Consider the following 27,423-nt stretch of genomic DNA (forward strand, 5'->3'; position numbering starts at 1 on the left):
TATGGGTGGCATGGTGGTTCAGTGGTTAGCACAGCTGCCTCACAGCACTAGGGACCCAGGTCGATTCAAGCCCCGGTTATCTGTGTGGAGTTTGCACGTTCTCCCCGTGTCTGTGTGGGTTTCCTCTGCGTGCTCCAGTTTCTTCCCACAATCCAAAGATGTGCAGGTTAGGTGAATTGGCCATGCTAAAATTGTCCATACTGTTCAGGGATGTGTCAGTTAGGTGCATTAGTCAGGGGAAATAGCCTAGGGGAATGGATCTTGGTGAATTTCTCTTTGGAGGATTGGTCGGGACTTGTTGCACCAAATGGCCTGTTTCCACACTGTAGGGATTCTATGACAGTCCATTCCAGATTCCCACCACCCTCTGAGTGAAAAATGTTCTTTCCCAAATCTCATTTGCAATGTTCGTAAAGAAATCTTTCAAATGATTCATATTGTTCAGTGTCCTTTAGCTCTTGCGCTCCTTGTTTGATATGTGTTAATTCTTTCTGATAAAATATGAGTTTGCTGATGGGGCCTGTTAACTTTGTCCAATCAGGGATCCCCGTCTGCCAGATAAAAAGGGGAGTGTTCCCTCCAACTCTATTTTGATTTAGTCCCTACCCACCCCTTCACTGTTTTGATCACACAGCACTGCCCTTTGATGTGAAGGGCAGTGTTTGTCACTGGCCACCCGGGTGTTTTCCTATCTTCCTGGTGGTGGAAATTGAATAAAAGATTGGTGCACTTTGTGTCTTTCACTGTGTCTCACACCTGCACACAAACACCATGGGTGCTGGGGATAAAATAAGCACTACCGCACTTAGGTGGTAGTGTGGGGGTTAAATTTAAAGAGAAAAAAAAAAAAAAGGGGAGTGTTTTATCACTGGCCACCCGGGTGTTTTCCTATCTTCCTGGTGGTGGAAATTGAATAAAGATTCGTGCACTTTGTGTCTTTCACTGTGTCTCACACCTGCGCACACACACCATGGGTGCTGGGGATAAAATAAGCACTACCGCACAAAAAAAAGAAAAGAAAAAAAATCAACAGAGCATAAAAAAAAATAAAAAAATAAAAAAAAGGATAAAAAAAAAAAGAAAAAAAAAGAAAGGAGAAAAATAAAAAGGGGAGTGTTTTATCACTGGCCACCCGGGTGTTTTCCTATCTTCCTGGTGGTGGAATTTGAATAAAGATTCCTGCACTTTGTGTCTTTCACTGTATCTCACACCTGCACATACACACACCATGGGTGCTGGGGATAAAATAAGCACTACCACACTTAGGTGGTAGTGTGGGGGTTAAAATAAAAAAAATAATTAAAATAAAAAAAAAAGGGGAGTGTTTCCAACTCTATTTTGATTTAATCCCTGCCCTCCCCTTCACTGTTTGATCACACAGCATTGCCCTTTGATGTGAAGGGCACTGCTTGTCACAGGCCACTCGGGTGTTTCCTTTCTTCCTGGTGGTGGAATTTGAATAAAGATTCGTGCACTTTGTGTCTTTCACTGTCTCACACCTGCACACACACACCATGGGTGCTGGGGAAAAAATAAGCACTACTGCACTTAGGTGGTAGTGTGGGGATAAAAAGAAAAAAGGAGTGTAAGGGCAAAAGAAGAAAAAAAAAGAGAAAATACACAGGAGGTAGAGGTGGGCACTGCGAGGCATGGAATGTTTTATTTCCCCCTCCGATTCTATTCTGATTTAACTCCTGCTGTGCCCTTCACTGTTTGATCACACAGTATTGCCCTTTGATGTGAAGGGCACTGCTTGTCACTGGCCACCCGGGTGTTTTCCTGTCTTCCTGGTGGTGGAAACTGAATAAAGATTCGTGGACCTTGTGTCTCTCACTGTATCTCACACCTGCAGACACACATCATGGGGGCTGGGGAAAAAATAAGCACTACTGCAGTTAGGCGGTAGTGTGGGGGTAAAAAGGGGGAAGAAAATAATAAACAGGAATGTCAGTGGGTCTGTTAAAAAAAAGATAAGCAGGACTGTCACGGGTTCTGTTCACTCTGAGAGTTGGCTCTGAGGGAGCTGGATCAGTGTCAAAGACTCTCCATGTGTAATAAAGGGTGAGTTAGTGACAGGATACCAGAAAAAAAGGGGAGTGTCCCAACTCTATTTTGATTTAATCCCTGCCCTCCCCTTCACTATTTGATCACATAGTATTGCACTCTGATGTGAAGGGCACTGCTTAGCACTGGCCACTCGGGTGTTTCCTTTCTTCCTGAATAACAACCTGCCAACCAACCCCCTCCTTCTGTCACCCTCAATCTCCCCATGCTTACTCTTGATGCCCCTTTGATCCAGCTCGTGCTGCCTTTGGGAGAGGTTGACCTTCCCTCCATCACTTAAGAAAGTGGTCATTATCCCTGCTAGCACTGCTGCCTCACAGCGCCAGGTTGCCAGGTTCGATTCCAGCCTCAGGCGACTGTCTGTGTGGAGTTTGCACATTCTCCCTGTGTCTGCCTGGGTTTCCTCCGGGTGCTCCGGTTTCCTCCCACAGTCCAAAGATGTGCAAGTCAGGTGAATTGGCCATGCTAAAATGCCCATAGTGATAGGTGCATTAGTCAGAGGGAAGTGGGTCTGGGTGGGTTACTCTTTGGAGGATTGGTTGGGCTGAAAGGCCTGTTTCCACACTGTAGGTAATCTAATCTAATCTAACCTAATCTAATCTAATCCCAGAGGAACATAGTCCCATTTGCTCATTACAGACAGAGCCAACTGGTGGTGAGTTTAACCCAAGGGTCACCACAGCTGAGGCAGGGGGAGAGAAGGTGACACCTTCATGGTGGTAGTACCCTTCATTAATCTACTGCAATCCCTCTTGGACCTGCAAGAATTCAACCTCCCTCATTCATACAGCTTCCCCTTCCAGTCAGGTAATATTGCTGCACCTAGTTTAGGGCTAATTGACCATTGAAATATGACTATGGCCAGCCAGTACTGGTTGAGTAGGCAGCCACGACTGCAATGACCCTGGATCCAGAAAGTCCCCTTGTAACTGGGGAGCACATTAGGGAACACAGTGCCCACTGCCTCTGAAATCCCTCCGTTACTGAGAACACACTCTCAGTATTCACCTTTCTCAGTTGCCATCTCAATTTCACTGTAAATTCTGTGAACTATGATCCTGTCCACTAGCTGCCTGATGAAGGAGCAGCGCTCCGAAAGCTTGTCCTTCCAAAGAAACCTGTTGGACTATAACACACCTGTTGTGTGATTTTTAACTTTGGCCATCTCACTGAGGCACCATCTCAGACTGAACTGTTTTTCATTCCTGATTTGAGAAGATTAAAGCCAAATCTTCTATCCCCATTACAAAGCCCATTCTCTATCCATCATGAAGAGACAAATACCTCAGAGACACTACACGTAGCACAGAGTAACACACTCACACTCAATGAGATACTGACAGGCAGTACAGAATAACACACACTCAGAAAGGTATCTACAGGCAACATTAAGTAACATACACACTCAGAGAGCTAGACAGCACTGAGTAACAAGGCGAAAGTGAGGACTGCAGATGCTGGAGCTTAAGAGTTGAGAGTGTGGTACTGGAAAAGCACAGCAGGTCAGGCAGCATCCGAGCGGCAGCAAAATCAATGCTTCGGGCTTCCTGATGAAGGAACTTTTCTGATGAAGTCATCGATTCTCCTGCTCCTCAGTTGCTGCTTGACCTGCTGTGCTTTTCGGCCAGCACCATACTCTCGAGCACTGAGTAACATGCTCACACTCCATGCTGCCTGTAGGTGTCTCTCTGAGTGTGAGCGTGTTACTCAGTGCTGCCTGTAGGTGTCTCTCTGAGTGTGAGCGTGTTACTCAGTGCTGCCTGTAGGTGTCTCTCTGAGTGTGAGCGTGTTACTCAGTGCTGCCTGTAGGTGTCTCTCTGAGTGTGAGCGTGTTACTCAGTGCTGCCTGTAGGTGTCTCTCTGAGTGTGAGCGTGTTACTCAGTGCTGCCTGTAGGTGTCTCTCTGAGTGTGAGCGTGTTACTCAGTGCTGCCTGTAGGTGTCTCTCTGAGTGTGAGCGTGTTACTCAGTGCTGCCTGTAGGTGTCTCTCTGAGTGTGAACATGTTACTCAGTGCATGTCGGTGTCTCTGAATAACACTCAGAATGACACCTCAGGCAGGATTATGTAATACTTTTTTTATTTCAAAATATACTTTATTCATAGAAATAAATCTTTGGTACTTGTACAATTTGTCATGTCATTCATAGATATATACATTGCATGTCTTAACATTACAAAGAACAGATTGAATTACTCGAATTTACAGTTATCCTATTTACAGTTCCCTTTATTAACCATCCAGTCTCTTATTATTTACCTGTGGCTTCAGCAGAACCCACCTACTGAGTGGGTGCCCTGTTATACGATAGCAAATGCACCTTTTTTAATCCCAGTTTATGGGGTTACCGTTGTCCACTCAGAGAGACACAGAGCCTCCATTCTCAGTGACTGACCTAAGATCATTACAGGTAACATCCAGCATGCAGCAGAGAGTGCACAGTATTGTCCCAGCAACTCTGCCTGGATCAAAAGAGTGAAGAGGGAATGCCTCAGATTGTAATTACTGAGTCGCAACAGCTTTCAGTTTTTGTTCTTTTGGAAATTTGTAACCTCCACAGTTTCCATATCAAAGGGATCATTTGAAAACGATTGATGATTAGCTGTCAGTCCATACTACAACAGATGTCTTACTGATTGACAGACCAAACAGCCAATTGTGACAATGCTATGCTGAAATGCATCCAATCAGCTGAAGGGAGGGGTCCATTTCCAAATCACACAGAAATAGAGACTGAATCTTCTTCATCTTTATTCCGTTTTCATTGAAATTGGGAGAATAAACACTAAAATTAACAGCCCATTCAGAGGAAGTGGCTCAAATTCACAGCCACAATGGAGCTTGAGGAAAACACTTGTGGAGATTTTCTCAATAATATGAAAATCCTGTCCCTTGAAACAGTGATAAAAACCTTAAATTGGAACTGGCAACTGAACAGGAAGGAGATCTGGTTTACTGAAGCAGGGATTTCTGAGGTTCACATTGTTTTGTACAGCTGACAGTCTTCAGCATCTTCGAAAGATTTTATTTGGCATCACAAGTTAACCGTGACCCATCAAACACTCCCAGGACAAGGCCAGCATGAGGTTTCACACAGGATAAAGCTCTCTCTACACTGTTCCAATGAACTGCCTTAACTCCTGAACTTCAGAAGTTTTTCCGAGTAGTCCTGAGAAGGAAGAGAGTTGAAATTCAGTTCTGACAATGACCTTTGTCCTGCCAGCTCAGCCCTGTTCTATTTAAAGTTGTATCTCCTCTGTGGACTGTCTTACACACTCTACACACATTCTGATCTCCTGATGCTCTTGCTGAGGGGAGAGGAGAGGGTCACGTGGGTGAGGGCACAGGAGAAGCGAGCGTTGGACTCCCAGTCAGACCCAGAGAGGGTCAGTAGGCTGCTGACACTGTAGGTGCTGTCCGAAGCTCGCAGGTAGTTGCTGGTCTGAACCCCGTCCGAAATGGCTGCACCATCCTTCTTCCACTGCACCTCCAGCTCATCAGGATAGAAGTGATTGGCAAGGCACACCAGGGTGGCAGTGCCCTTGGCATTGACCTGCTCCGGGCAGGGGGGCAGCAGGGTCAGCTTGGGCTGAGAGTTCTCACGGCCTGAAAGACAAGAGAAACAATTTTAATCCCTGCCATTTGAAGGTATATCAACTCTCAGAATATTCACTGGGAAAATGTTTGAACATTTGTATCCAACACCTAACAAACCTGACAAAAGAACAGACATTGTTCAAATTGCTTCTTGGGATGTGAGTGTCACTGGCAGAGCCAGCATTTAGTGCCCATCCCTAATTGCGCCTGAGAAGGTGATGGTGAAAGAGAAGGGACAGTTTTGGACCATCATTTAGGGAATGAATGTGGGCAGCTGGAAGGGCTATCAATGGGGGAGCATTTCAGTGACAGTGATCAGAACTCAGTGAGATTGAGAGGAGGGATGGAAATGGAGAACAATGTGTCAAGTGTAAAAGTTTTCATTTGGGAATGAACCATTTTACTAAACTGTGCGGTGCTTTGGTAAAAGTGGACTGGACCAGCGACATGATGGGAAATCAGTGTCAGGGCAGTGGAAGCCCTCAAAGGATGAGACAGAGATCGTTCAGAATCTGTTCCCACAAGGAGTAAGGGTGGGACTCCCAAATCTAGACTCTCAGCCTGGGATGCCAAAAGGCAGCCAGAGTAAGGAAGACCAAACAGGGAAGGTGATGTTGGTTATCTGGAGTTCAAACCTGCAGAAAGCTGAGAGAATAGAGGATGCATGGATGAAATTAAACAGGATCTGAGTAAAGCAAAGAGCTGACAGGATGAAATATGTCCAAGTGAATCAGGGTAATCCCAACAAACAAGAGGATTGGGGTCATGTACTGACATAGATTGGGAACTGGTTGGCAGACAGGACAGGAAGAACGAGTCTTTTGCTGAATGGCAGGTAGTCAACAGTTGGGGTACCACAGGGGTCAGTCCTTGCTACCCAGTTATTCATAATATATAATAATACAGTCATAGAGTCAGAGAGACCCAAAAGGCCCAATGGATCATTGTGTCAAAAAACAACTCAATAATTCTCATCAATTTACCAGCATGAGGGAATTAGATGCGGTATGTGTTCAAGAAGGAATTAGGTATAGTTCTTAGGATTAAAGGGACCAAAGAATGTGGGGAGAAAGCTGGAACAGGAAACTGTGTTGGGTGATCAGCCATGATCATATTGAATGGTGGAGCAGGCTTGAAGGGCCGAATGGTCTACTGCTGCTCCTATGTTTGATGTTTCTATCTGTTTCTCAGACAATGAAGGAATGTCTCTCATCAATTTGAAGCTGGAAGTCACATGTGTGTGGAGGTGGAAGATGTGGCCATGGTGATTAATGAATGCGGGTCAGTAAGGTGGTTAAGAAGACACATGGGATAAACTGTTGTTCTTTTTTCCCCTGATGGAATGAGGTCATTGCTGGATCGGCAGCATTTATTGCCCATCCCTAATTACCCAGAGGGCAGTTTAGAGTCAACCACATTGCTGTGGGTCTGGAGTCACATGGTAAGGATGGCAGTTTCCTTCCCTAAAGGACATTAAGGAATCAGACGGCTTTTTCCTGACAATCAACAATTGTTTCATGGTCATTATTAGACTCTTAATTGCAGATTTCTTTTATTGAATTCAAATTCCTCCATCTGCTGTGGCAAGATTCTAACCCTGGTCCCCAGAACATTAATCTGGATCTGTGGATTAACAGCTCAGCAATAACACCATTAGACCATCACCTCCCTCATCTCATTTTTGTTTGAGAGTGAAATCAAGGAGTTTGTTTATTCTGGAACAGTACAAAACCCCAGTTAGAGCACAGTGAGAGAACAGTGTACGGCTCTGGTCACCACATTACAGGAAGGATGTGATCCCACTAGAGATGGGGACAGAGGAGGATTTTGTCAGGAATGGGGAGTTTTAGTTTTGAGCAATGATTGGTTTGGCTGGGACTGTATTCTTTGGAACAGAGGAGGCTGAGGGGAGATTTGATCGAGGTGTGTAAAATGATGAGGGGTGTGGATCGAGTGGGTAGGAAGGACTGATTTCCATCAGCACAGAGGGCAATAACCATGGGGAGAGATTGAAATGAATTGGGGGCAGGGTTAGAGGGGAGTTGAGGAGTAATTGTTTTCACCCAGAGGCTGGTGGGATCAGGACCTCACTAGCTGAAAGGGTGGGAGAGGCAGAAATCCTCATCACATTGAAAAAACACTTGGATGTTCACTTGAAACATCGAAACCTCCAGAACTATGGAGCAAGAGCTGGAAAGTGGGATGGAGCTCGATATCTCTTTAACAAACCTCCGATCACCCACAGATCAGGATAACTTTATCTGAGGACATTGGAGCAGACTTGGATCCAAACATTTCGGGAAGGAGTCACATTGGGTGTCTGCGTAGAAGGTTCTAGAATACATTTCAAACCTTGCTGCACACCACTGGGCTGAAGTCAGGGGTGAGGCTGCAAAGAGTCTCAGTGTCCTGGGGTCAGACAGGGTCACTGCTCCTAATGATCCCATGACTCCTGGAAGGTGAGAGTGCGCAGACAATGGGTGAGGGTCAGGATCAGGAGACTCCAACCTTAAAGAAAGATCTGCATTTGTGTAGCATCTGGAAATCAGGATGTCCCAATGGCTCTTTCCAGCAGACTGTGCACAGCGGGATCCCAAACACAATATGATCATTAGCAGAGAAATAGATTTTTATTGATTTTGATTGGTGTATAAATATTGACCAGTACACCAGAGGGAACTGTCTGCTCTTCATCCAATAGTGCCACAGAATGGCATCTTTCACAACTGAAAGACTCCCAGTTCAACCAAAAAGAAGAATAGTTCCCTGAAAGTGGAGTTGCAGGTAGGTGGGGGGGGGGGGGGGGGGGGGTGAAGAAGGCATTTGGTTTGCTTTCCTTTATTGGTCAGTGCATTGGGTATTGGAGTTGGGAGCTGTTGCAGCTGTACAGGACATTGTTTAGGGCACTTTTGGAATACTGTGTGCAATTCTGGTCTCCCTGCTGTAGGGAAAATGTTGTGAAGCTTAAAATGATCCAGAAAAGATTTATAAGGGTTTGAGCTATCAGGAGAGGCTGAATAGGCTGAGGCTATTTTCCTTGGATTGTTGGAGGCTGAGAGGTGACCACATAGTGGTTTATAAAATCATGAGGGGTGTAGATACGGTGAATAGAGAAGATCTTTTCTTCAGAGTGGGGGAGTCCAGAACTAGAGGGCATAGGTTGAAGGTGACAGGGGAAAGATTTAAAAGAGACCTAAGGTGTAATGTTTCCATGCAGAGGGTGTTACATTTTTGGAATGAGCTGCCAGAGGAAGTGGTGGGGGCTGGTATGATTACAATATTTAAAAAGCCATCTGGATGGATATATGATGAATAGGAAGGGTTGAGAGGGACATAGGCCTAATGCTGGCAAATGGGACTAGATTAATTTAGGGTATCTGGTCAGGATGGATGAGTTGGACTGAAGGGTCTGTTTCTGTGCTGTACATCTTCATAACTGTAATTGTATTTCAATTGAACCCCTAACATCTCAGGCTCTCCCAAAGACATTTACAATTTGTTTGAAAACCAATCACTGTTGCAATGTCAAGAATGGGGCAGCCAATTTCTACACAGCAAGATCCCACTAGAAGCAATGAGATCAAAGAGTATTCTTCATGCTGTTGGTTCATGGATAAATATTGTCCTGAACTCAACCCAAAGAGAAAGGAATTTGGTTCAGTTGGATGGAAAATGAGAAAATGGAAAGTAAAGGAGAAGGTAGGATTGCTGGTTAGTGATGGGATTGATTGTGACCAGAAAATAAAGGGAAGGGTCAAAATTTTTGAATATCAAAGGAACCATAAGAGTGCAGGGAACATCAATAATAGATCAAACTGAAAGACTTTGTATCTAAATGCATGAATAATTCCGAGTAAGGGAGACAAAGTGATGCCAAATTATGAGATAAATTGAGTTTCAAGGAATTTAAACTAGTTAAAGTGGAGGAGGGTTCAGGAGAGGTTATTCAGGTTTCTAGAAGATGTAATAGGACTGAGAGCATGGAAAGGATCAGAAATCAAATGTCACGCACAGCAGATAAGGGGACAATGATGGGAAGGAGGGCAGTCAATGCAGGACTGAGGGAGTTGTACTTAAATACACACAGTATACACAATGAGCTTGTAGTGCAGATTGAAACTGGCAGGTACAATGTTGTGGGTATTACAGAGACATGGCTGTAAGGGGATCCAGGCTGGAAACTAAATATCCAAGGATACATGTCCCATCAAAAGGACAGACAGATGGGCAGAGGGGCAAGAGTTGCCTTGTTAGTAAGAAATGAAATCAAATCAATAGCAAGAAGTGATATAGAGTCAGAAAGTGTAGAATTTTTTGTGGGTAGAGTTGAGGAACCGCAAGAAATAAAGAATCTGGTGCAAGTTATGTCCAGGTCTCCAAGCAGTAATCAGGGTGTGGGGAAGGAAATCAATCAGGAGACAGAAAAGCCAGATACAAAATGTCAGGGCAGACTTCAATGGATAGGTGGACTGGGTAGCGCTTCTCAAGGAAATTTCATGGAATGTCTACAAGGTGGTTTTTGGAGCAGCTTGTGGTTGAGCCACTATGGAACAGGCAGTTCTGGATTCAGTGATGTGTATTGAGACAAACTTGATTAGTGAGCTGAAGGTGAAAATATCCCTGGATAAGGGACCATAATATGATCGAATTCCCCCTGTAGTTTGAGAGGGAGAAGCTGCAATCAGATGGAACAGCATTTCAACTGAGTAAAGGTATGAGGAAGGTATGAGACAAAGACATGAGGAAGGAGCTGGCCAGAGTTGATTGGAAGGGGAGCCAGCAGGTAAGATGGTAGGGCAGCAAACAGCAGAGTTTCTGGGGGTAATTCAGGAAGCAGAGCAGGAACTCATCCCAAAAAAGAAGAAACATACTAAGGGGAGGACAAGGCAACCATGGCTGATGGGGGAGGTCAAGGACAGCATAAAAGCAAAAGGAAAAGGCATACAATGTGGTGGAGAATAGTGGGAAGCCAGAGGATTAGGAAGTTTTTAAAAACCTGGAGAGGATAACTAAGAAAGCATTAAGAGTGGGGAAGGTGAAATGTGGAGGTTAAGCTACCCAGTAATATAAAAGAAAATTGCAAGAAGTTTATCAGATATATAAAAAGGAAGAGGGAGGCAAAATAGACATTGGATCACTGGAAAATGATGCTGGAGAAAGAATAATAGGAAATGAAGAAATCGATATTTTGCATCATTCTGCACCATGGAAAACACCAGCAGCATACCAGTACTTCAAGACTGTCAGGGGGCAGGGGGGCATGTAGTGGCCATCACTAAGGAGGAGGCACTGGGGAAGCTGGGAGGTCTGAACGTGGATAACTCACCCAGACTGGATGAACTACACCAGTGTGTTCTGAAGGAGATCGCTGAGGAGATTGTGGAGGCATTGGTGATGATCTTTCAGGAATCAATGGAGTCGGGGGGTAAAGGTGGTGTGGGGAGGGATTTGATGGAGGCAAGGCACTGGACAGTGGCTCACATAACAGCCCTGTTTAAGAAGGGAGGGAGGTAGAAGATGGGAAATTATTGGCTAGTTAGTCTGGGCTCAGTTGTTGGCAAGGTTTTAGACTTCAATTTAAGGGTGAAATTGCAGAGGATTTGGAAGTGCAATGGTAAAATAGGGTTGAGTCAACACAGCTTCATCAAGGGGAGGGCATGCCTGGCAAATGTGTTAGAATTCGTTGAGGAGGCAATGAGCCAGTCAGACAAAGGAGAGTCTGAGGAATTAATCTATTTGGATTTCCAGAAGACTTTTGACATGAGGTAAGAGCCCATAGTGTTAGGGGTGAGGTACTGGCATGGACTGGGGACGGACAGGTTGGCATAAAGCAGTGAGTGAGGAGCAATGGCAGCTGGTGACCAGTGGAGTTCTGCAGGTGTCAGTGTTGGGACCATAACTAATCACGTTATACATTAACAATCTGGATGAAGGAAGTGAAGACATTGTTGCTAAGTTTGCAGATGGCATGAGATAGGTGGAGGGACAGAGGAAGTGGGAAGGCTGCAAAAGGTCCCAGATAGGCTCGGAGAGTGGGCAAAGAAGTGGCAGATAGAATACAATGTGTTACAATGTGAGGTTATGCACTGTGGGAGGAAGAAGAGATGCAAAAACTGTTTTCAAAATGAGGAAAGCCTTTGGAAATCTAAAGCACAAACCTCATTCAGGTTTTTCTGAAGGTTAACAGGCAGGTCCAGTTTGTGCTTGGGAAGGCAAATGAAATGATAGCACTCATTTCAATAGGGCTAGAATACAAGGGCAGAGATGTACTGCTGAGGCTGTGTAAGGCTCTGGTCAGATCGCAATTGGAATATTGTGAGCAGTTTTGGGACCCATATTCTAAGAAACAATGTGCTGGCATTGAAGGGGTTTACAAGAATGATCCTGGGGATGAAGGGCTTGTCATATGAAGTGTGGTTGCGGACTCTGGGTCTGTACTCGATGGAGTTTAGAAGGATGAGGAGGGACCTTATTGAAATTTGCAGAATACTGTTAGGCCTGGATAGAGTGGATGCAGAGAAGATGTTTCCAAAAACTGGAGAGACTCGGTAACCAGGGCACAGCCTCAGAATGAAGGGCCGACCCTTTGGAGCTGAGATGAGGAGGAATTTCTTCAGCCAGAGGGTGGGGAATCTGTGGAACTCATTGTTACAGAGGGCAGTGGAGGCCAAGTCACTGAGTGTATTTAAGACAGAGATAGATAGGTTCATGATTGTTAAGGGGATGGAAGGTTCCTGAGGAGTAGGCAGGAGAATGGGGGTGAGAAGCATATCTGCCAAGATCAAATGGCAGAGCAGATTCCATGGGCTGAATGGCTGATTTCTGCTCCTGTTTCTTAAAGTCTTCTGGAGAGTTTCCCCAAACCCCTGGAACACTGAACCCACTGGACTGTGAGCCCTGCTAGAGCTGTTTGTCATCAGAACTTTGCCAAGAGGTAACCAACGAGTGAAGAGAGTGTGCATCCATGTGGGAACTTCAGAATGCTTCCCAGCTCCTGGAATACCATGAAGTACAGGAAGTGTGGTCAGTGACAGTAGTTGGAGCTCCAGGTTTCGGAGCTTGAGCAGCAGCTGGTGTCAGTGTGGAGCGTCCGTGAGGCTGAGAGCTCCATGGAGAGCACGTTTCTAGATGTGGTCACTCTGCAGTTTCAGAGTATGCAGGGAGAGAGGGAATGGGGGAGCAGCAGACAGTCCAAAAGGATCAGGCAGCTAGTACAGGAATCATCTGAGTGCATTCCACTCTCCAACCAGGATTCAATTCAGAATCCTGATGAGAATGATGGTTCATGTGGGGAGTGCAGCCAGAGCCAAGTTCCAGGCACCATGGGGGGCTCAGCTGTACAGGGGGACACAAGGAAGACTGGAAGAGCAATAGTGAGAGAATATTCAAGAGTGAGGGCTATCGATAGGTGTTTCTGTAGCTACAGATGGGAATCCAGGATGTTGTCTCCCTGGTGCCAGGGTCACTGAACAGCTGCAGAGCATCCTGAGGGGAGAGGGGGATCAGTCAACAGTCGTGATCCACATCGGTCCCAGTGACAGATGGAGAAAAGGGATGTGGGCCTGCAGTCAGAATTTAAGGAGCTCGGGAAGGAATTAAAAGCAAGAACTAAAAGGTAGGAATCTCCAGATTACACCCAGTATCCCATGCTAGTGAGAATACGTACAGGAGGATAACACAGGTGAATATGGAGCTGGAAAGAGGGTCCAGTAGGGAGAGCTTTAGATTCTTGGGACTTTAGGACTGGGTCTGGGGGAGATGGGACTTGGACAGACCAGACAGTGTAGCTCCTGAACAGAGCTGGGACTGAGTTCCTTTGAGGTGACATATGAGTGCTATTGGAGAGGGTTTAACCTAACTTGGCAGGGCTGTGGGAACCAGGTGAGAATATCAGAGAGGAACACCAAGGACCACGGAATCCTCAGAACAGTCAATAAGTGGAAACGATGTGGAGGAATACAAATGCAAGCAATTTACAGAGACCTGCAAATATGATAGAGTCATTATAAATGGGGGGTGGGGGGGGGTCTTTAATTTCTGATCATAGACTGGGGTAGTAGCAGAAAAGGGCCAGAACTGCGAGACTGTGTTCAGGTGAATTTTCAGGTGGCACCATGGCCAGTGAACAGTACAATGGGATCTTGACCAACTGGGCCAGTGGGCTGAGGAATGGCAGATGGAGTTTAATTCAGATAAATGTGAGTGCTGTATTTTGGTAAGACACAGGAGATGGGTGAGATCCCAAACAAATATTTCAGGTCAGTATTTATTGGGGAGAAGGGCATGAAAGCGAGGGAATTTGGAAAAATAGTGATGTTTTGAAAAAGTCCACAATACAAATGAGGAGATGCTAAAGGTCTTAAAACATATAAAGGTAGATAAATCCCTAGGACCTGATCAGATGTGTCCCAGAACATTGTGGGAAACTCGGGAAGAGATTGCTGGGCCCCTTGCTGAGATACGTTTATCGTCAACAGCTATAGGTAAGGTGCTGGAGAACCAGAGAGGATGGCTAATGTTATGCCATTATTGAAGAAAGGTTGTAAGGAAAAGCCAGGGAACTATAGAGCAGTGAGCCTGATGTCAGTGCTGGGTAAGATGTTGGAGTGGATTCTGAGGGACAGGATTTATATCCATTTAGATAATCAATGTGGTTTTGTACATGGGAAATTGTGTCTCCATACTTCGATTGAGGAGGTGACAAAGAAGATTGATGAAGACAGAACAGTAGACATTTTCAATATGGACTTCAGTAAAGTGTTTGACAAGGTTCCACATGACAGACTGGTTTGTATGGTTAGATCACATGGGATCCTGGGGGAGCTATCCATTTGGATAAAAAATTGGCTTGAAGATAGGAGACAGAGAGTGGGATTAAGGGTTGCTTTTCAGACTGGAGATCTGTGAATAACTGAGTGCCACAAGGAATAGTGCTGGATCTACTGCTTTTAATCATTTAACTAAATGATTTGGATGTGAATATAGGAATTATGGCGAGTTTGTAAATGGCACCAAAACTGGTGGGACAGTGGATAGTGAAGGAGATGATCTCGGGATACAGTGGGACCTTGATCACATGGGGCAATGGGCAGAGGTGTGGCAAATGGAGTTCAGTTTAGATAAATGTGAGGTGTTGCATTTTGGAAAGACAAACCAGGGCAGGAGTTATACAGTTAATGGTAGGCCCTGTGGAGTGTTGCTGAACAAAGAGACCTCAGGGTGCAGGGGGAGGGGCAGGGGCAGGGGCAGGTGCAGGTACATTATTCCGTGAAATTGGAGTTGCAGGTAGACAGGGCGATGAAGAAGGTGTTGGGTATGCTTACCTTTATCGGTCACTGCGTTGAGTATAAGAATCGGGGTATCATGTTGCAGCTGTACAGGAGATTGGTGAGGCCATTTGGGAATAATGTGAACAATTCTGATCATCCTGCAATAGGAAGGATGTTGTTAAACTTAAAAAGCAGCGGAAAAGATTTACAAGGATGTGGTCAAAAATTGGGGGGTTTGAGCTGTTGGGACTATTTTTCCTGCAGCATCTAAGGCCTCGGGGTGACCTTATAGATGTTCATAAAATCATGAGGGGCATGGACAGGATGTATATCCAAGGGCTTTTCTTTGGGAAAGGGAGTCCAAAACAAGATGGCATAGGTTAAAGGTGAGAGGCAAAAGATTCAAAAGGGACCTGAAGGGTAACTTGTCACACAGAGGGTGGTATGTGTATGGATCGAGCTGCCAGAGAAAGTGTTGGAGACAGATACAATTATAGCATTTAAAACATATTGGGATGGGTACATGGATAGGAAGGGTTTAGAGGGATGGAAGGCAAATACTGGCAAATGGGATGAGGTCATTTAGGATATCTGGTTAGCATGGACAAGTTGGACTAAAAGGTCTATTTCCACGCTGTAGACTCCATGACAATGAGAGGGTGGAAAAGCTGAGACTTTTTACCCTGAAGCTTAAGAGTCTGAGGAGTGACCTTACAGAGGTTTGTAAAATCATGAGGATAATGTGAATAATTCAAGAAGGAGGTGAATGTTTTGTAGCGATGGCAAAACATATTCCCAAAGATCATTTCAGGGATGAGGAACATCAGTTATGAAGATTAATTGGAGAATTTGGGACTGTCTTCTTTGGAGAAGGCTGAGAGGAGATTTGTTCGAGGAATTCAAAACCAGGAGGGGCCTGGACAGAGTAAATAGGGAGAAAATGTTCCCGATTGAGAAAGGATTGAGACTGAGAGACCACAGATTGAAAGTAATTGGGAAAAGTAACAAAAGTGAGATGGGGAACAACATTTTCAGCCAGTGAGTGGTTAAGGTGTGGAATGCACTGCCTGAGAGTGTGGTGGAGGCAGCTTCAATTGAAACATTCCGAAGGGAATGAGACTATTATTTGAAAAGGAACAATGTGCAGGGTGACAGGGAGAAGGCAGGAGGAACTCAGTGAATTGCTCATTCAGAGAGCCAGTACAGACAGGATGAGCAGAATGGCCTCCGTGTGCACTGTAACAATTCTGTGATTGTGTGATTGAGCAGAGTTAAAGCTGGGGGAGGTGGGAGCTCAGTGTCTCACTGTGCTGCTGCTGCTGCTGCTGAGGTCAGTGAGATCAGAGACTGGGACAGGGAGCCAAAGCTCACATCAAACTCTGCCCGTGTCCGTCACACTGAGACTGGCAGGAGGCTACTCACTGATTTCACTCCATGCTGCAGGAATGGGACCACAGGCTGCAAATGGACAGAGCTCCTCCACACGGTGAGTAAAACTGACTGACTTATATCTTGCTGCTTAAAGGGGGCAATGGAACTAAAGAAATACAGCTGGACACCCTGTTAGACACAGTGCTCCTCAATCAACCATTTCATTCACTGCAGCTTCTCACTAACACCTTCAACAATTCAGCATTTGTGTTTTAGAAATTGTGTTTTAGTATTGACAGGGTTAATAACGGAGCATTGAGGTTTACTTACTCAGTCTGAGCTTGGTTCCTTAACCGAACGTAAGGCTGTAACCTTGTTGACAGTAATAGTCAGCGACATCCTCATTCTGAACGTTGCTGATTGTCAGGGTGAAACTGGTCCCTGATCCACTGCCGGTGAATCGCTCGGAGACTCCTGTGAATCGAGTTGCTGCATTGTAGATCAGGAGAGAGGGTTTCTGACCTTCTCGTTGCTGGAACCAGCTAACCCACTTGCTAACAGATTGACTGGCCGTACAGGTGATGGTTACAGTCTGGCCCAGTCCCACTGACAACACCGGGGGAGACTGGGCCATGATGATGTCCCCACTGATACCTGAGGGGTCAGAGAGAAACACAGTGAAGTCAGAACTGTCACAGAAAGAGCCTGTCAAATGAGAGATTGTTGGAGACACTGAGCATTCCTCTGGTTTCAGCATTTTCCCTTCAATCACAAGTCAGTGGAATTGGAGTGAAATGGAGAGCAGCTAAAGATTCAAGGTGGAAGGAGAGAGATTTGTACCTGCGACACAGAATGCCAGGGGCCAGATCAGCTGGATGTGTGAAATCATAGTGTGTGCTCCTGTCCCTGTGCCTGGTTCCTGATAAACTCTCCCTTCACTGGGCTCTGCTTTATAAAGCTGCAGCCTGTGAGAGTCTGACTGGGTGTTCCTCAGTATGTAAATGGCATCAGGCAGAGAGACATGGACGAGACATCGAACAATTCTTCTGCCGCCTTCACCTCCGCGCCTATTTCTTCAACCAAGATTCTCGCCCACCCTCTGATGACCCCTTCGCCCGTCTCCAACACACCCCATCCACCTGGACACCCCGTGCTGGCCTCTAACCTGCCCTCGATCTCTTCATAGCCAACTGCTGCCGCGACATTAACCGCCTCAACCTGTCCACCCCTCTCACCCATTCCAACCTCTTCACGCTTGCAATGTGCAGCCCTCCACTCCCTCCACTCCAACCCCAACCTCACTATCAAACCAGCAGACAAAGGAGCGCAGTGGTAGTTTGTCGCACCGATCTTTACATTGCTGAGGCTAAACGCCAGCTCGTGGACACCTCCTCCTACTGCCCCCTTGACCATGACCCCACCCCCCACCACCAAACCATAATTTCCCAGACCATCCATAACCTCATCACCTCAGGGGATCTCCCATCCACCGCCTCCAACCTCATAGTCCCACAACCCCGCACCACCCGTTTCTACCTCCTGCCCAAAATCCACAAACCTGACTGCCCCGGCTGACCCATTGTCTCAGCCTGCTCCTGCCCCCCCGAACTCATCTCTGCATACCTCGACACGGTCCTGCACCCCTTAATCCAAGAACTCCCCACTTACGTTTGGGACACCACCCACGCCCTCCACCTCCTCCATGATTTTCGCTTTCCCGGCCCCCAACGCCTTATCTTCACCATGGACATTCAGTCCCTGCACATCTCCATCCCCCATCACGAAGGACTCAAAGCCCTCAGCTTCTTCCTTTCCCGCCGTACCAACCAGTACCCTTCCACTGACACCCTCCTTCGACTGACTGAACTGGTCCTCACTCTGAACAACTTCTCTTTCCAATCCTCCCACTTCCTCCAAACCAAAAGAGAAGCCATGGGCACCCGTATGGGCCCCAGCTATGCCTGCCTCTTCGTAGGATATGTGGAACAGTCCATCTTCCGCAGCTACACTGGCACCACGCCCCATCTTTTCCTCCAATACATCGATGATTGTATTGGTGCTACCTCTTGCTCCCACGAGGAGATTGAACAGTTCATCCACTTTACCAACACCTTCCACCCAGACCTCAAATTTACCTGGACCATCTCAGACTCCTCCCTCCCCTTCCTAGACCTCTCCATTTCTATCTCGGGCGACCGACTCAACACGGACATTTCCTATTAACCGACCGACTCCCACAGCTACCTTGATTACACCTCCTCCCACCCTGCCCCCTGTAAAAACGCCATCCCATATTCCTAATTCCTTCGCCTCCGCCGCATGTGTTCCCAGGAGGACCAATTCCAATACCGAACAACCCAGATGGCCTCCTTCTTCAAAGACCGCAATTTCCCCTCAGACGTGGTTGACGATGCTCTCCACCGCATCTCCTCCATTTCCCGCTCCTCCGCCCTTGAACCCTGCCCCTCCAATTGCCACCAGGACAGAACCCCACTGGTCCACACCTACCACTCCACCAACCTCCAGATACATCGTATCATCCTTCATCATTTCCGCCACCTCCAAACAGACCCCACCACCAAGGATATATTTCCCTCCCCTCCCCTATCAGTGTTCCAGAAAGGCCACTCCCTCTGCGACTCCCTCGTCAGGTCTACACCCCCCACCAACCCAACCTCCACTCCCGGCACCTTCCCCTGCAACTGCAAGAAATGCAAAACTTGCGCCCACACCTTCCCCCTCACTTCCCTATTAGGCCCCAAGGGGGAAGGTGTGGGCGCAAGTTTTGCATTTCTTCCATATCCGTCACAAATTCACCTGCACCTCCACACACATCATTTACTGCACCCGCTGCATCCGATGTGGCCTCCTCTACATTGGGGAGACAGGCTGCCTACTTGTGGAACGTTTCAGAGAACACTTCTGGGCCACCCGCACCAATCGCCCCGTGGCTGAACACTTTAACTCCCCCTCCCACTCCGCCAAGGACATGCAGGTCCTTGGCCTCCTCCATCGCCAGACCATGGCAACATGATGCCTGGAGGAAGAGCGCCTCAACTTCCGCCAAGGAACCCTCCAACCACAAGGGATGAATGCAGATTTCTCCAGCTCCCTCACTTCCCATCCCCCCACCTTATCTCAGTCCCAACCCTCGGACTCAGCACTGCCTTCTTGACCTGCAATCTTCTTCCCGACCACTCCGCCCCCACCCCCTCTCCGGCCTATCACCCTCATCTTAACCTCCTTCCCCCTATCGCATTACCAACGCCCCTCCCCCAAGTCCCTCCTCCCTACCTTTTATCTTAGCCTGCTTCCTCATTCCTGAAGAAGGGCTTATGCCCGAAACGTCGATTCTCCTGCTCCTTGGATGCTGCCTGACCTGCTGTACTTTTCCAACGACACATTTTTCAGCTCTGATCTCCAGCATCTGCAGTCCTCACTTTCTCCTATCAGGTAGAGAGGGCCACGTCAGCTCCTCACACTTCTTCTTCTCTCTCTCTCTTTCTGTCTCAGAGAGTCATTGATGTGAACAGCACTGAATGATACCATTTGGCCCATTGTGTCTGTGCTGGTCAACAGCGATCTGATGACACTCATCCCATCCTCCAGCTCTTGGCCCATTACCCTGGAGCCTACAGCAACACAAGAGAATATCTAAACACTGCTTCAATGTCACAAGAGTTTGTGACTCAACCAGCCTTTCAGGCAGTGAGTTCCAGACTTCCACCACTCTCTGGGTGAAAACATTTCTCCTCAATTCCCCTCTCACTCTCCAACTTGACTGGGCCTGGACTCACTCGAGTTCAGAAGGATGAGAGGGGATCTGATTGAAACATATAAAATTCTAACAGGGCTGGGCAGGGAGGAGGTTTCCCCTGGTTGGGGAGTCTGGAACCAGGGGACACAGTCTCAGGGGGATACAGGGTCAACCATTTAGGACTGAGATGAGGAAACATTTCTTCACTCAGAGGGTCATCAACCTGCTGAATTCTGTACCACAGATGTCTGCGGAGTACAAGGAACTGAATATATTCAAGAAATTAGAGATAATTGTTCTGGATTTTAACAGCATCAAGGGAATGGGGAGAAAGCAGGAATACGGCTTTGAGATGGAGGGTCAGCCATGATCATACTGAATGACAGAGCAGACTCAAAGGGCCGAATGGCCTACTCCAGCTCCTAGTTTCTATATGTCCATGTCTGTGTTACCTTCAATCTCGGTCCCTGGTTATTGAGTCCCTTACTCTTGTAAAATGTCCCTTCCTACCCACACTATCACTGCCCCAAATAATCTTATACCCCTCTATCAGGTTCCCTCTCAGCCTTCACTGCTCCAAGGAAAACATCCCCAACCTTTCCAAACATTCCCCACAGCTGACCCTGCATCCCAAGCAGCATCCTGGGAAATCTCTGCACCCTCTCAATCACATCCGTCCCAGAATGTGGTGACCAGGACCTGTCCACCTCTCTCTCTCTCTCTCTCTCTCTATCTCCCTTTCTGACTCACACCTTACACTTCTTTCTCTCTACCTCTATCTCTCTCTCCCCCACTGTTAATCTCTTTCATATTCTCTTTCTGTCTCAAAGCCACTCCCTCCAACTCATTCCCAGTTCCTCACTCCGTCTCATAATCTCTATTTCTGCATCTTTCTCTGTCTCCGTCACTCGCTCCATCTCTCGCTATAATTGAAAGCATCCAAATGTTAATTACCCCTCTCTATTCCTCCCTCTCTTTCTCTCCCTCCCTCTCTGCATCCCAATCTACAGTCTCTCTCCCTCCCTCTCTGGCATTCTGTCTCTAACCATACTCATATCTCTCTCTCTCTCTCTCTCTCTCTCTCTCTCTCTCACACACACACACATACACACACCCAACCCTACCCTCTCTCTCTTGATTCCCTTCACTCTTGGTATCACACCCATCCTGTCTCTTTCTCTCTCTCCATCGTTCTCAGTCACACCTTGTTTTTCTCTCTCTGTCCCTCAACCTCACCATTTCTACCTCCCTCTACCTCTCTCTTGATCCCCTCACATATCTCAAAATATCTCAGATGCTCCTCTCTCTATCCCCCGATCTCTTGCACACACACACACACACAAACACACACACACACACACACACACAGAAACTCTCTCGCTTCTCTCTCTTTCTGACAGAGTCCTGGGCGGTGCCAGTTGAATGCAGGATAAATCTCCCTCTGCTCTGCCCCACTAATGGACATTAACCCTTGACCCCAGAAAGATGTATTTTCCTGGAGTAACTCCCCATTTCCCACATTGACCAGGGTTTGGCCTCGCTCAGGAAGACGGACAGATTCTTGTCAAAAGAAAGGCAATTCTGTGCTGTTGGCCTGTTCTCACTGGGGACTGGTTTGGACACAAACCTCATTCCATGAATGCCCAGCAGAGAGAGGAGATCCTCAGGCCATCAGTGTGAGCTGGAGGGACAGGACAGGCTCTGACCCACTGACCCATCCTGTCCATTCACAATATGTTCCAATCCTTTTCCCTTTCCTTCCACTTCCATAATGAGTCTCTGCGTCAGGCTGTTTCACTGGGATGAGGGTTGGACTATCATACAGTTACAACAGAAAGGAACTGAGCCCCATACCCACCTCCCAATAGCGACCAGTAAACATGGACCTCCTTCCTGCTGGAACCTCCAGCAGAGACCAGTAAACATGGACCTCCTATTCACTGGAGTTTCCGATAGAGGTGAGTAGCTTTTGAAGAAGTAATCAAGAAGATAGATAAAGTTTGAGCAGTACACTCTGTCTACATGGACTTTAGCAAAGCCTTAGACAAGGTTCCCCATGGAGACTGCTTAATAAGATTATATCACAGAGGATCCAGGGAGAGCTCGCCAATTGGATAGAAAATTGGCCTGATGGTGGGAGGCAGAGGCTGGTGAGAGAGGGTTGTTCTTCAGACTGGAGGCCAGTGACCAGCCGTCTGCCACAAGAATCAATCCTGGATCCACTGTTGTTCATCATTTATATGAACAATTTGGATGAGAAAATAGCAGGAATGGTCAGGAAGTTTGTGGCTGACATTAAAATTGTTGGCATCGTGGACAGGGAAGAAGGTTATCTAAGAATGCAATGTCATCTTGATCAACTGGGCCAGTGGGTCAACAAATCTAGATGGAGTTTAATTTCGATTAATGCAAGGAGTTGCATTTTGGTAAGACAAACCAGGGCAGGAATTACACAATTAATGGTAGAGCCATGGGGAGTGTTGTTGAACAGAGAGACTGAGGGGTACAGGTACATAGTTCCTTGAAAGTGGTGTCACAGGTAGACAGGGTGGTGAAGAGGATATTTGGCACGCTCACCTTCACTGGTCAAAGCAGGGAGTACAGGAGCTGGGACATCATGTTACAACTGTACAAGGCATTGGGAAGGCCACATTTGGACATTATGTACATTTCTGCTCACCCTGCTATAGGAAGGAAGTTATTACACTGGTTTGGATAAAAGAAAGATTAATTGGAGGGTTTGAATTATAAGGTGAGGCTGGATAGGCGGAGATGTTTTCCAGTGAATGCAGGAGATTGAGGGGTGATCTTATGGAGGTTTATATAATCATGAGGGTCATAGATAAGGTGAATAGCTAAAGTTTTTTTTCCCCAGGGTAGGAGAGTCCAGTACTAGAAGGAATAGGTTTAAGTTGAGAGGGGAAAGAATTAGAAGGGACCTGAGAGACAACCTTTTCACACAGAGGTTGGTATGTATGTGCAATGAGCTGCCAGAGGAAGTGGTAGAGGGGAGTACAATTACTAGATTTCAAGGACATTTTTACAGGAACATGGATAGGAAGGATTTAGAGAGGATTGGGCCAAACACAGGCAAATGGGACTAGTTCAGTTTTGGAAACTTGGTCAGCATGGATGAGTAGAGCTGAAGGGCCTGGTGCCATGCTGTAAACCTCTATGACTCTATGATGATGTATACATGGGGCACCTTCCCATAGGACCAGTCAACATGGGCCTCCTTCCCACTGGATTGTCCAGTATCTGAGCTGCAAAACCGACATTGTGTCCACCACATATGTCTCTTATTTCAATCTCAATCACATTGTCCGTCTCTGCACAGAAACCCTAATTCCCGCTTGTCCCGTCTCCTAACTCTATGATTCCAATGTCCTCTCCCAGCTTCCTGAATCCACATTCTATCAACCCCAACTTGTTTGATATGGTGTGGTCTCTTCCATGTCTTACCATGTGTTATTCCAGAATGACCTCTGACCTCACTGCCAGCCAATTGCCTCCATGGCCTCCCTCCTCCCTCAGTCTGTGTCTTGCTGCAGACTCACATTCCCTCCCTCCCCCTTCCATCTTCTGTCTCTGGTGTCCTGCCCATAGCTGCTTCCTCCATCCCACCATTGACAGCAGAGCCTTCAGACCCCTACTGCGTGCTCTCTGACCTCCTGCCCTTCATCCCTCCCCCTCTCGATGGCTGTGCTATTGAATATACTGTTCACTTCCATCACGTTTGGATCACTGTTGCTTTGCCATTGATTTGCTGACTTATTCTGGTAAATCTAGCCTGGCCTGTTCCCTGAGTTGGTTCAAGAGCATTTTCCTTGAGAAAACACTCTTCTGTAAACTGGGTTGTCTGTTTCTCCCAGTCTTTGTGTAAAGGTGAGACGAGGTATACGTAAGCTCTTATACAGCACAGACAGAGGTCACTGGGCTGATTGTGACAGTCAAATTAGTCCAATGAGTCCCATTTACCCAGCCCTTCCTGTATAACCCTGCAATTGTTTCCTTTTCAGCTATTTCTCAAAGGCCCTTTTGAAAGTTGCTGTTGAATCCACTTCCACTCACCTTGCAGATAGTCATCATGAACTCGCTGGATAAAAATGTTCCATCTTCTCTTGTCCTTCAGACCCTTTCTGAAATGTGTGCCCTCTGGTTACTGACCCTCCTGCCTGGAGAAACAATTTGTCCTGTATTTACTGCATCCAAATTCTCTAATTGTGAACCCGTCATTGAGTGAGACCTATTTCCAGCACAGGGGGAGAACATTCAGCCTGTCAGGTAAACGCTGTCATTTCATGGAGCAATCCAGTCAGTCCCACCCCCTCCCCTGCTCGACTCCCAGAGCCTTGCAGGTTTATTTCCATCAAGAGCCCATTCAATCTGCCATTGCAATAACTGAGTGTCTTCACCTGCCTCACCTGAATGGGCACTAATTTCCAAATCTTTACCAATTGCTGATAAAAACAAAGTTCTTCCTGACATCCTGTATCTCTTGCCCAACAGAATGTAAGGTAATCTCAATGTGAAGATGGGATTTTGTCTCCACATGGCCTGTGGGGTGGTCACCATTACTGATACTGTCATGGACAGATGCACCAGCAGCAGGCAGATTGGTGAGGGTGATAGTGAGTATGTTTTTCCCTCTTGTTGGTTCCCTCACCACCTGCCCCAGGTCCAGTCTAGCAGCTGAATCAGGTGGAACTTGATGGTGGGCTTTGAAGTCCCTTACTCAGGGTATATCCTGCATCATTCCCACCCTCAGTCCTCCCTCCAAGTGTTGTTCAACATGGAGGAGGACTGACTGCTCAGTTGAGGTTGGAGTGGAGGCCGGTGCTATGTGGTAATCAGCAGGAGGTTTTCTTCCCCATGTTTGACCTGCTGTCATGAGGCTTCATGGGTTCCATAGTTAATGGTGAGGACTCCCAGGGCAACTCCCTTCTGACTGTACACACCACTGTGTTGCCTCCCCTGCTTGGTCTATCCTGCCAGTTAAAAACTGAATGAGGGAACAATTCTGTGCAGGTTTCACAGCTTGGAGACAGAGCTGCTGCTGGATTCTGTTTCTGATCTCCGAGTGCAGGCGTGTGTGTTTGTGAGAGAGTGACTGACACTTTTTCCGTCATTGTGCTGTTTCTGCAAAAATTAAATCCCAGAACCAACCTCCTGTGCTGTCAGGTTCCAGGGAGTGCAGATGGTTTACAGTTTTCTCCCGTCTCAGTAACAAACGTCCAGCTGCTCCGAGCTCCTTCTTTCACTTCCTCTCTTGGTGAAGTTTCAACCTTGCGATCTGATAGTCTTTGCAGTTATTTTTTACACTGGGGCTTCCTGCTGTGGTCAGAATCTTTAATAATAAGTGTCCAATCAGTGACAATCACAGCAGCTAAGAGCAGTCAGGACTGAGGAGCCAGGCTCACTGGGAAACATATTGGGAAGATCAAAGCCATCCTCTTTAGATCTTGTTCCAGACTCCAACCCTCTTCCTGAGCACTGTCTGCTGCTCAACCAGACTCTTTACAACCTGGGTTTCATCTTTGAGAATGATCTGAGCCCCATATCCTCCATATCGCAAAGATCAGCCACTGAAAATCACAGCCATGTCTATGGGACTCCAAACATGACAATTCCAATGCTGTATTCGCACACTTCACAGCAACCGCCCTCTGTAACCTTCAGCTCATCTCAAATTCTGCTGCCCATATCCAAACTTGTACCAAGGCCCATTCCCCCAACCCCCTGCATCCCAAAGCCTACATTGGCTCCTGAACCAACAACACCTTGATTTTCAAATTCTCATCCTTGTTCAAAAATCCGTCCCTGTCTTCCACCCTCCATAGGTCTGTAATCTCCTCCAAGCTGCCTCAGTCAGTGTGATCAACAATCTTGGATAATTGGCTCTCTATTCCTTCATCAAAGTCATTGAGAAATATCATGAAATGCTGAGGTCCCAGCCCAGATCCCTGGGGACAACACTATTCACATCTTGTTCATTGGAGAGCACACGCATCATCCTCTTCTCTGTCTCCTACCTCCAAACTAATTCCTGAATGAAGACAAATACTTTTCTCTAATTAGCTTGATGGTAGGAAGCAGCGGGTAATAGTGGAAGGATGCTCGCCAGACTGGAGGCCTGAGACTTGTGGAGTTCCTCAGGGTTCAGTGCTGGGCCCATTACTGTTTGTTATCTATATCAATGATTTGGATGAAAATCTGCAAGGCATGATTAGTAAGTTTGTGGATGACATTACAAGAGGCGGTATCACGGAGGGTATCAGACATTGCAGCAGGACCTTGATCAGCTGGGGAAGTGGGAAGAGAAATGACAAATTGAGGTTATTGTAAATAAGTGTGAGCTCTTGCATTTTAGAAAGTCAAATCAAGGTAGAAGTTTCATGGTGAATGGTATGGTCTTAAGGACTGTAGTGGAACAAAGGGATCTTGCAGTTCAGGTACATGGTTCTCTGAAAGTTGAGTCACAGTTAGACAGGGCAGTGAAGAAGGCTTTTGGTGGACTGGCCTTCATCACTCAGGGTACTGCATCCAGAAGTTGGGAAGTTATGTTACAGTTGTACAGGACATCCATGAGGTCGCACTTGGAGTATTGTGTTCAGTTTTGGTCACCTTGTTATAGGAAGGATCTTATTAAACCAGAAAGAGTACAGAAGAAATTTACAAGAATGTTGCCTGGACTCAACGATCTGAGTTTTCAGGAGAGGTTGGACAAATTAGGACGTTTTTCTTAAAGCGTGTGAGACTGATGGTGGATCTTTTAGAAGTGTATAAGGTCATGAGAGACATGGACAGGGTGAATGCATTCAGTCTTTTTTCCAGGGTTGGGGAATCGAGGACGAGAGGATATCAGTTTAAGGTTGGAGGGGAAAGACTAAAAGAGAATCTGAGGGAAAACATTTTTACACAGAGGGTGGCACGCATATGGAATGAGCTGCCGGTGGAAGTGATGAGGTGGGTACATTAACACATTTAAAAGGCACTTGGATAAATACATAGAGAGGAAAACCTTTGAAGGACATGGGCCAAGGGCTAGGAAATGGGGTTAGCGTGGATGGATATTTTGGTCAGCACGGTCCAGTTTGGGCCAAAGGGCTGTCTCTGTGCTGTAGGACTTGATGACTCTATAATTCCATACGTTTCCATGTTTATGAACAGTCTCTCAAACATAGAAACAAAGGAACTAGGAGCAGGAGGAGGCCATTCAGCCCTTCGAGTCAGCTCTGCCATTCAATATGACCATGGCTGATCATTCAACTTAGTCCCTATTCCCACTTTCTTCCCCATGACTTTTAATTCCTTTTGTCCTAAGAACTATATCTATCCTCTTCTTGAAAACATTGAATGTTTTAGG

General features: G+C 46.6%; 1 gene segment (V, D, J or C); it reads right to left on the reverse strand.

Annotated features, from left to right (window-relative positions):
- Positions 1-4,038: 4,038 nt before the first annotated feature.
- On the reverse strand, positions 4,039-17,390 carry LOC122546778 (immunoglobulin kappa constant-like). The segment is given in 4 exon segments: positions 4,039-5,669; positions 14,984-15,087; positions 16,631-16,954; positions 17,141-17,390. Coding segments are annotated over 2 exon segments (432 nt in total).
- Between the last annotated feature and the right edge of the window lie 10,033 nt (positions 17,391-27,423).

The sequence above is a fragment of the Chiloscyllium plagiosum genome, unplaced genomic scaffold, assembly GCF_037043375.1.
Source record: "Chiloscyllium plagiosum isolate Xiang-an unplaced genomic scaffold, Cpla_swu_hap1 HiC_scaffold_9, whole genome shotgun sequence".
NCBI classification, from domain to species: domain Eukaryota; kingdom Metazoa; phylum Chordata; class Chondrichthyes; order Orectolobiformes; family Hemiscylliidae; genus Chiloscyllium; species Chiloscyllium plagiosum.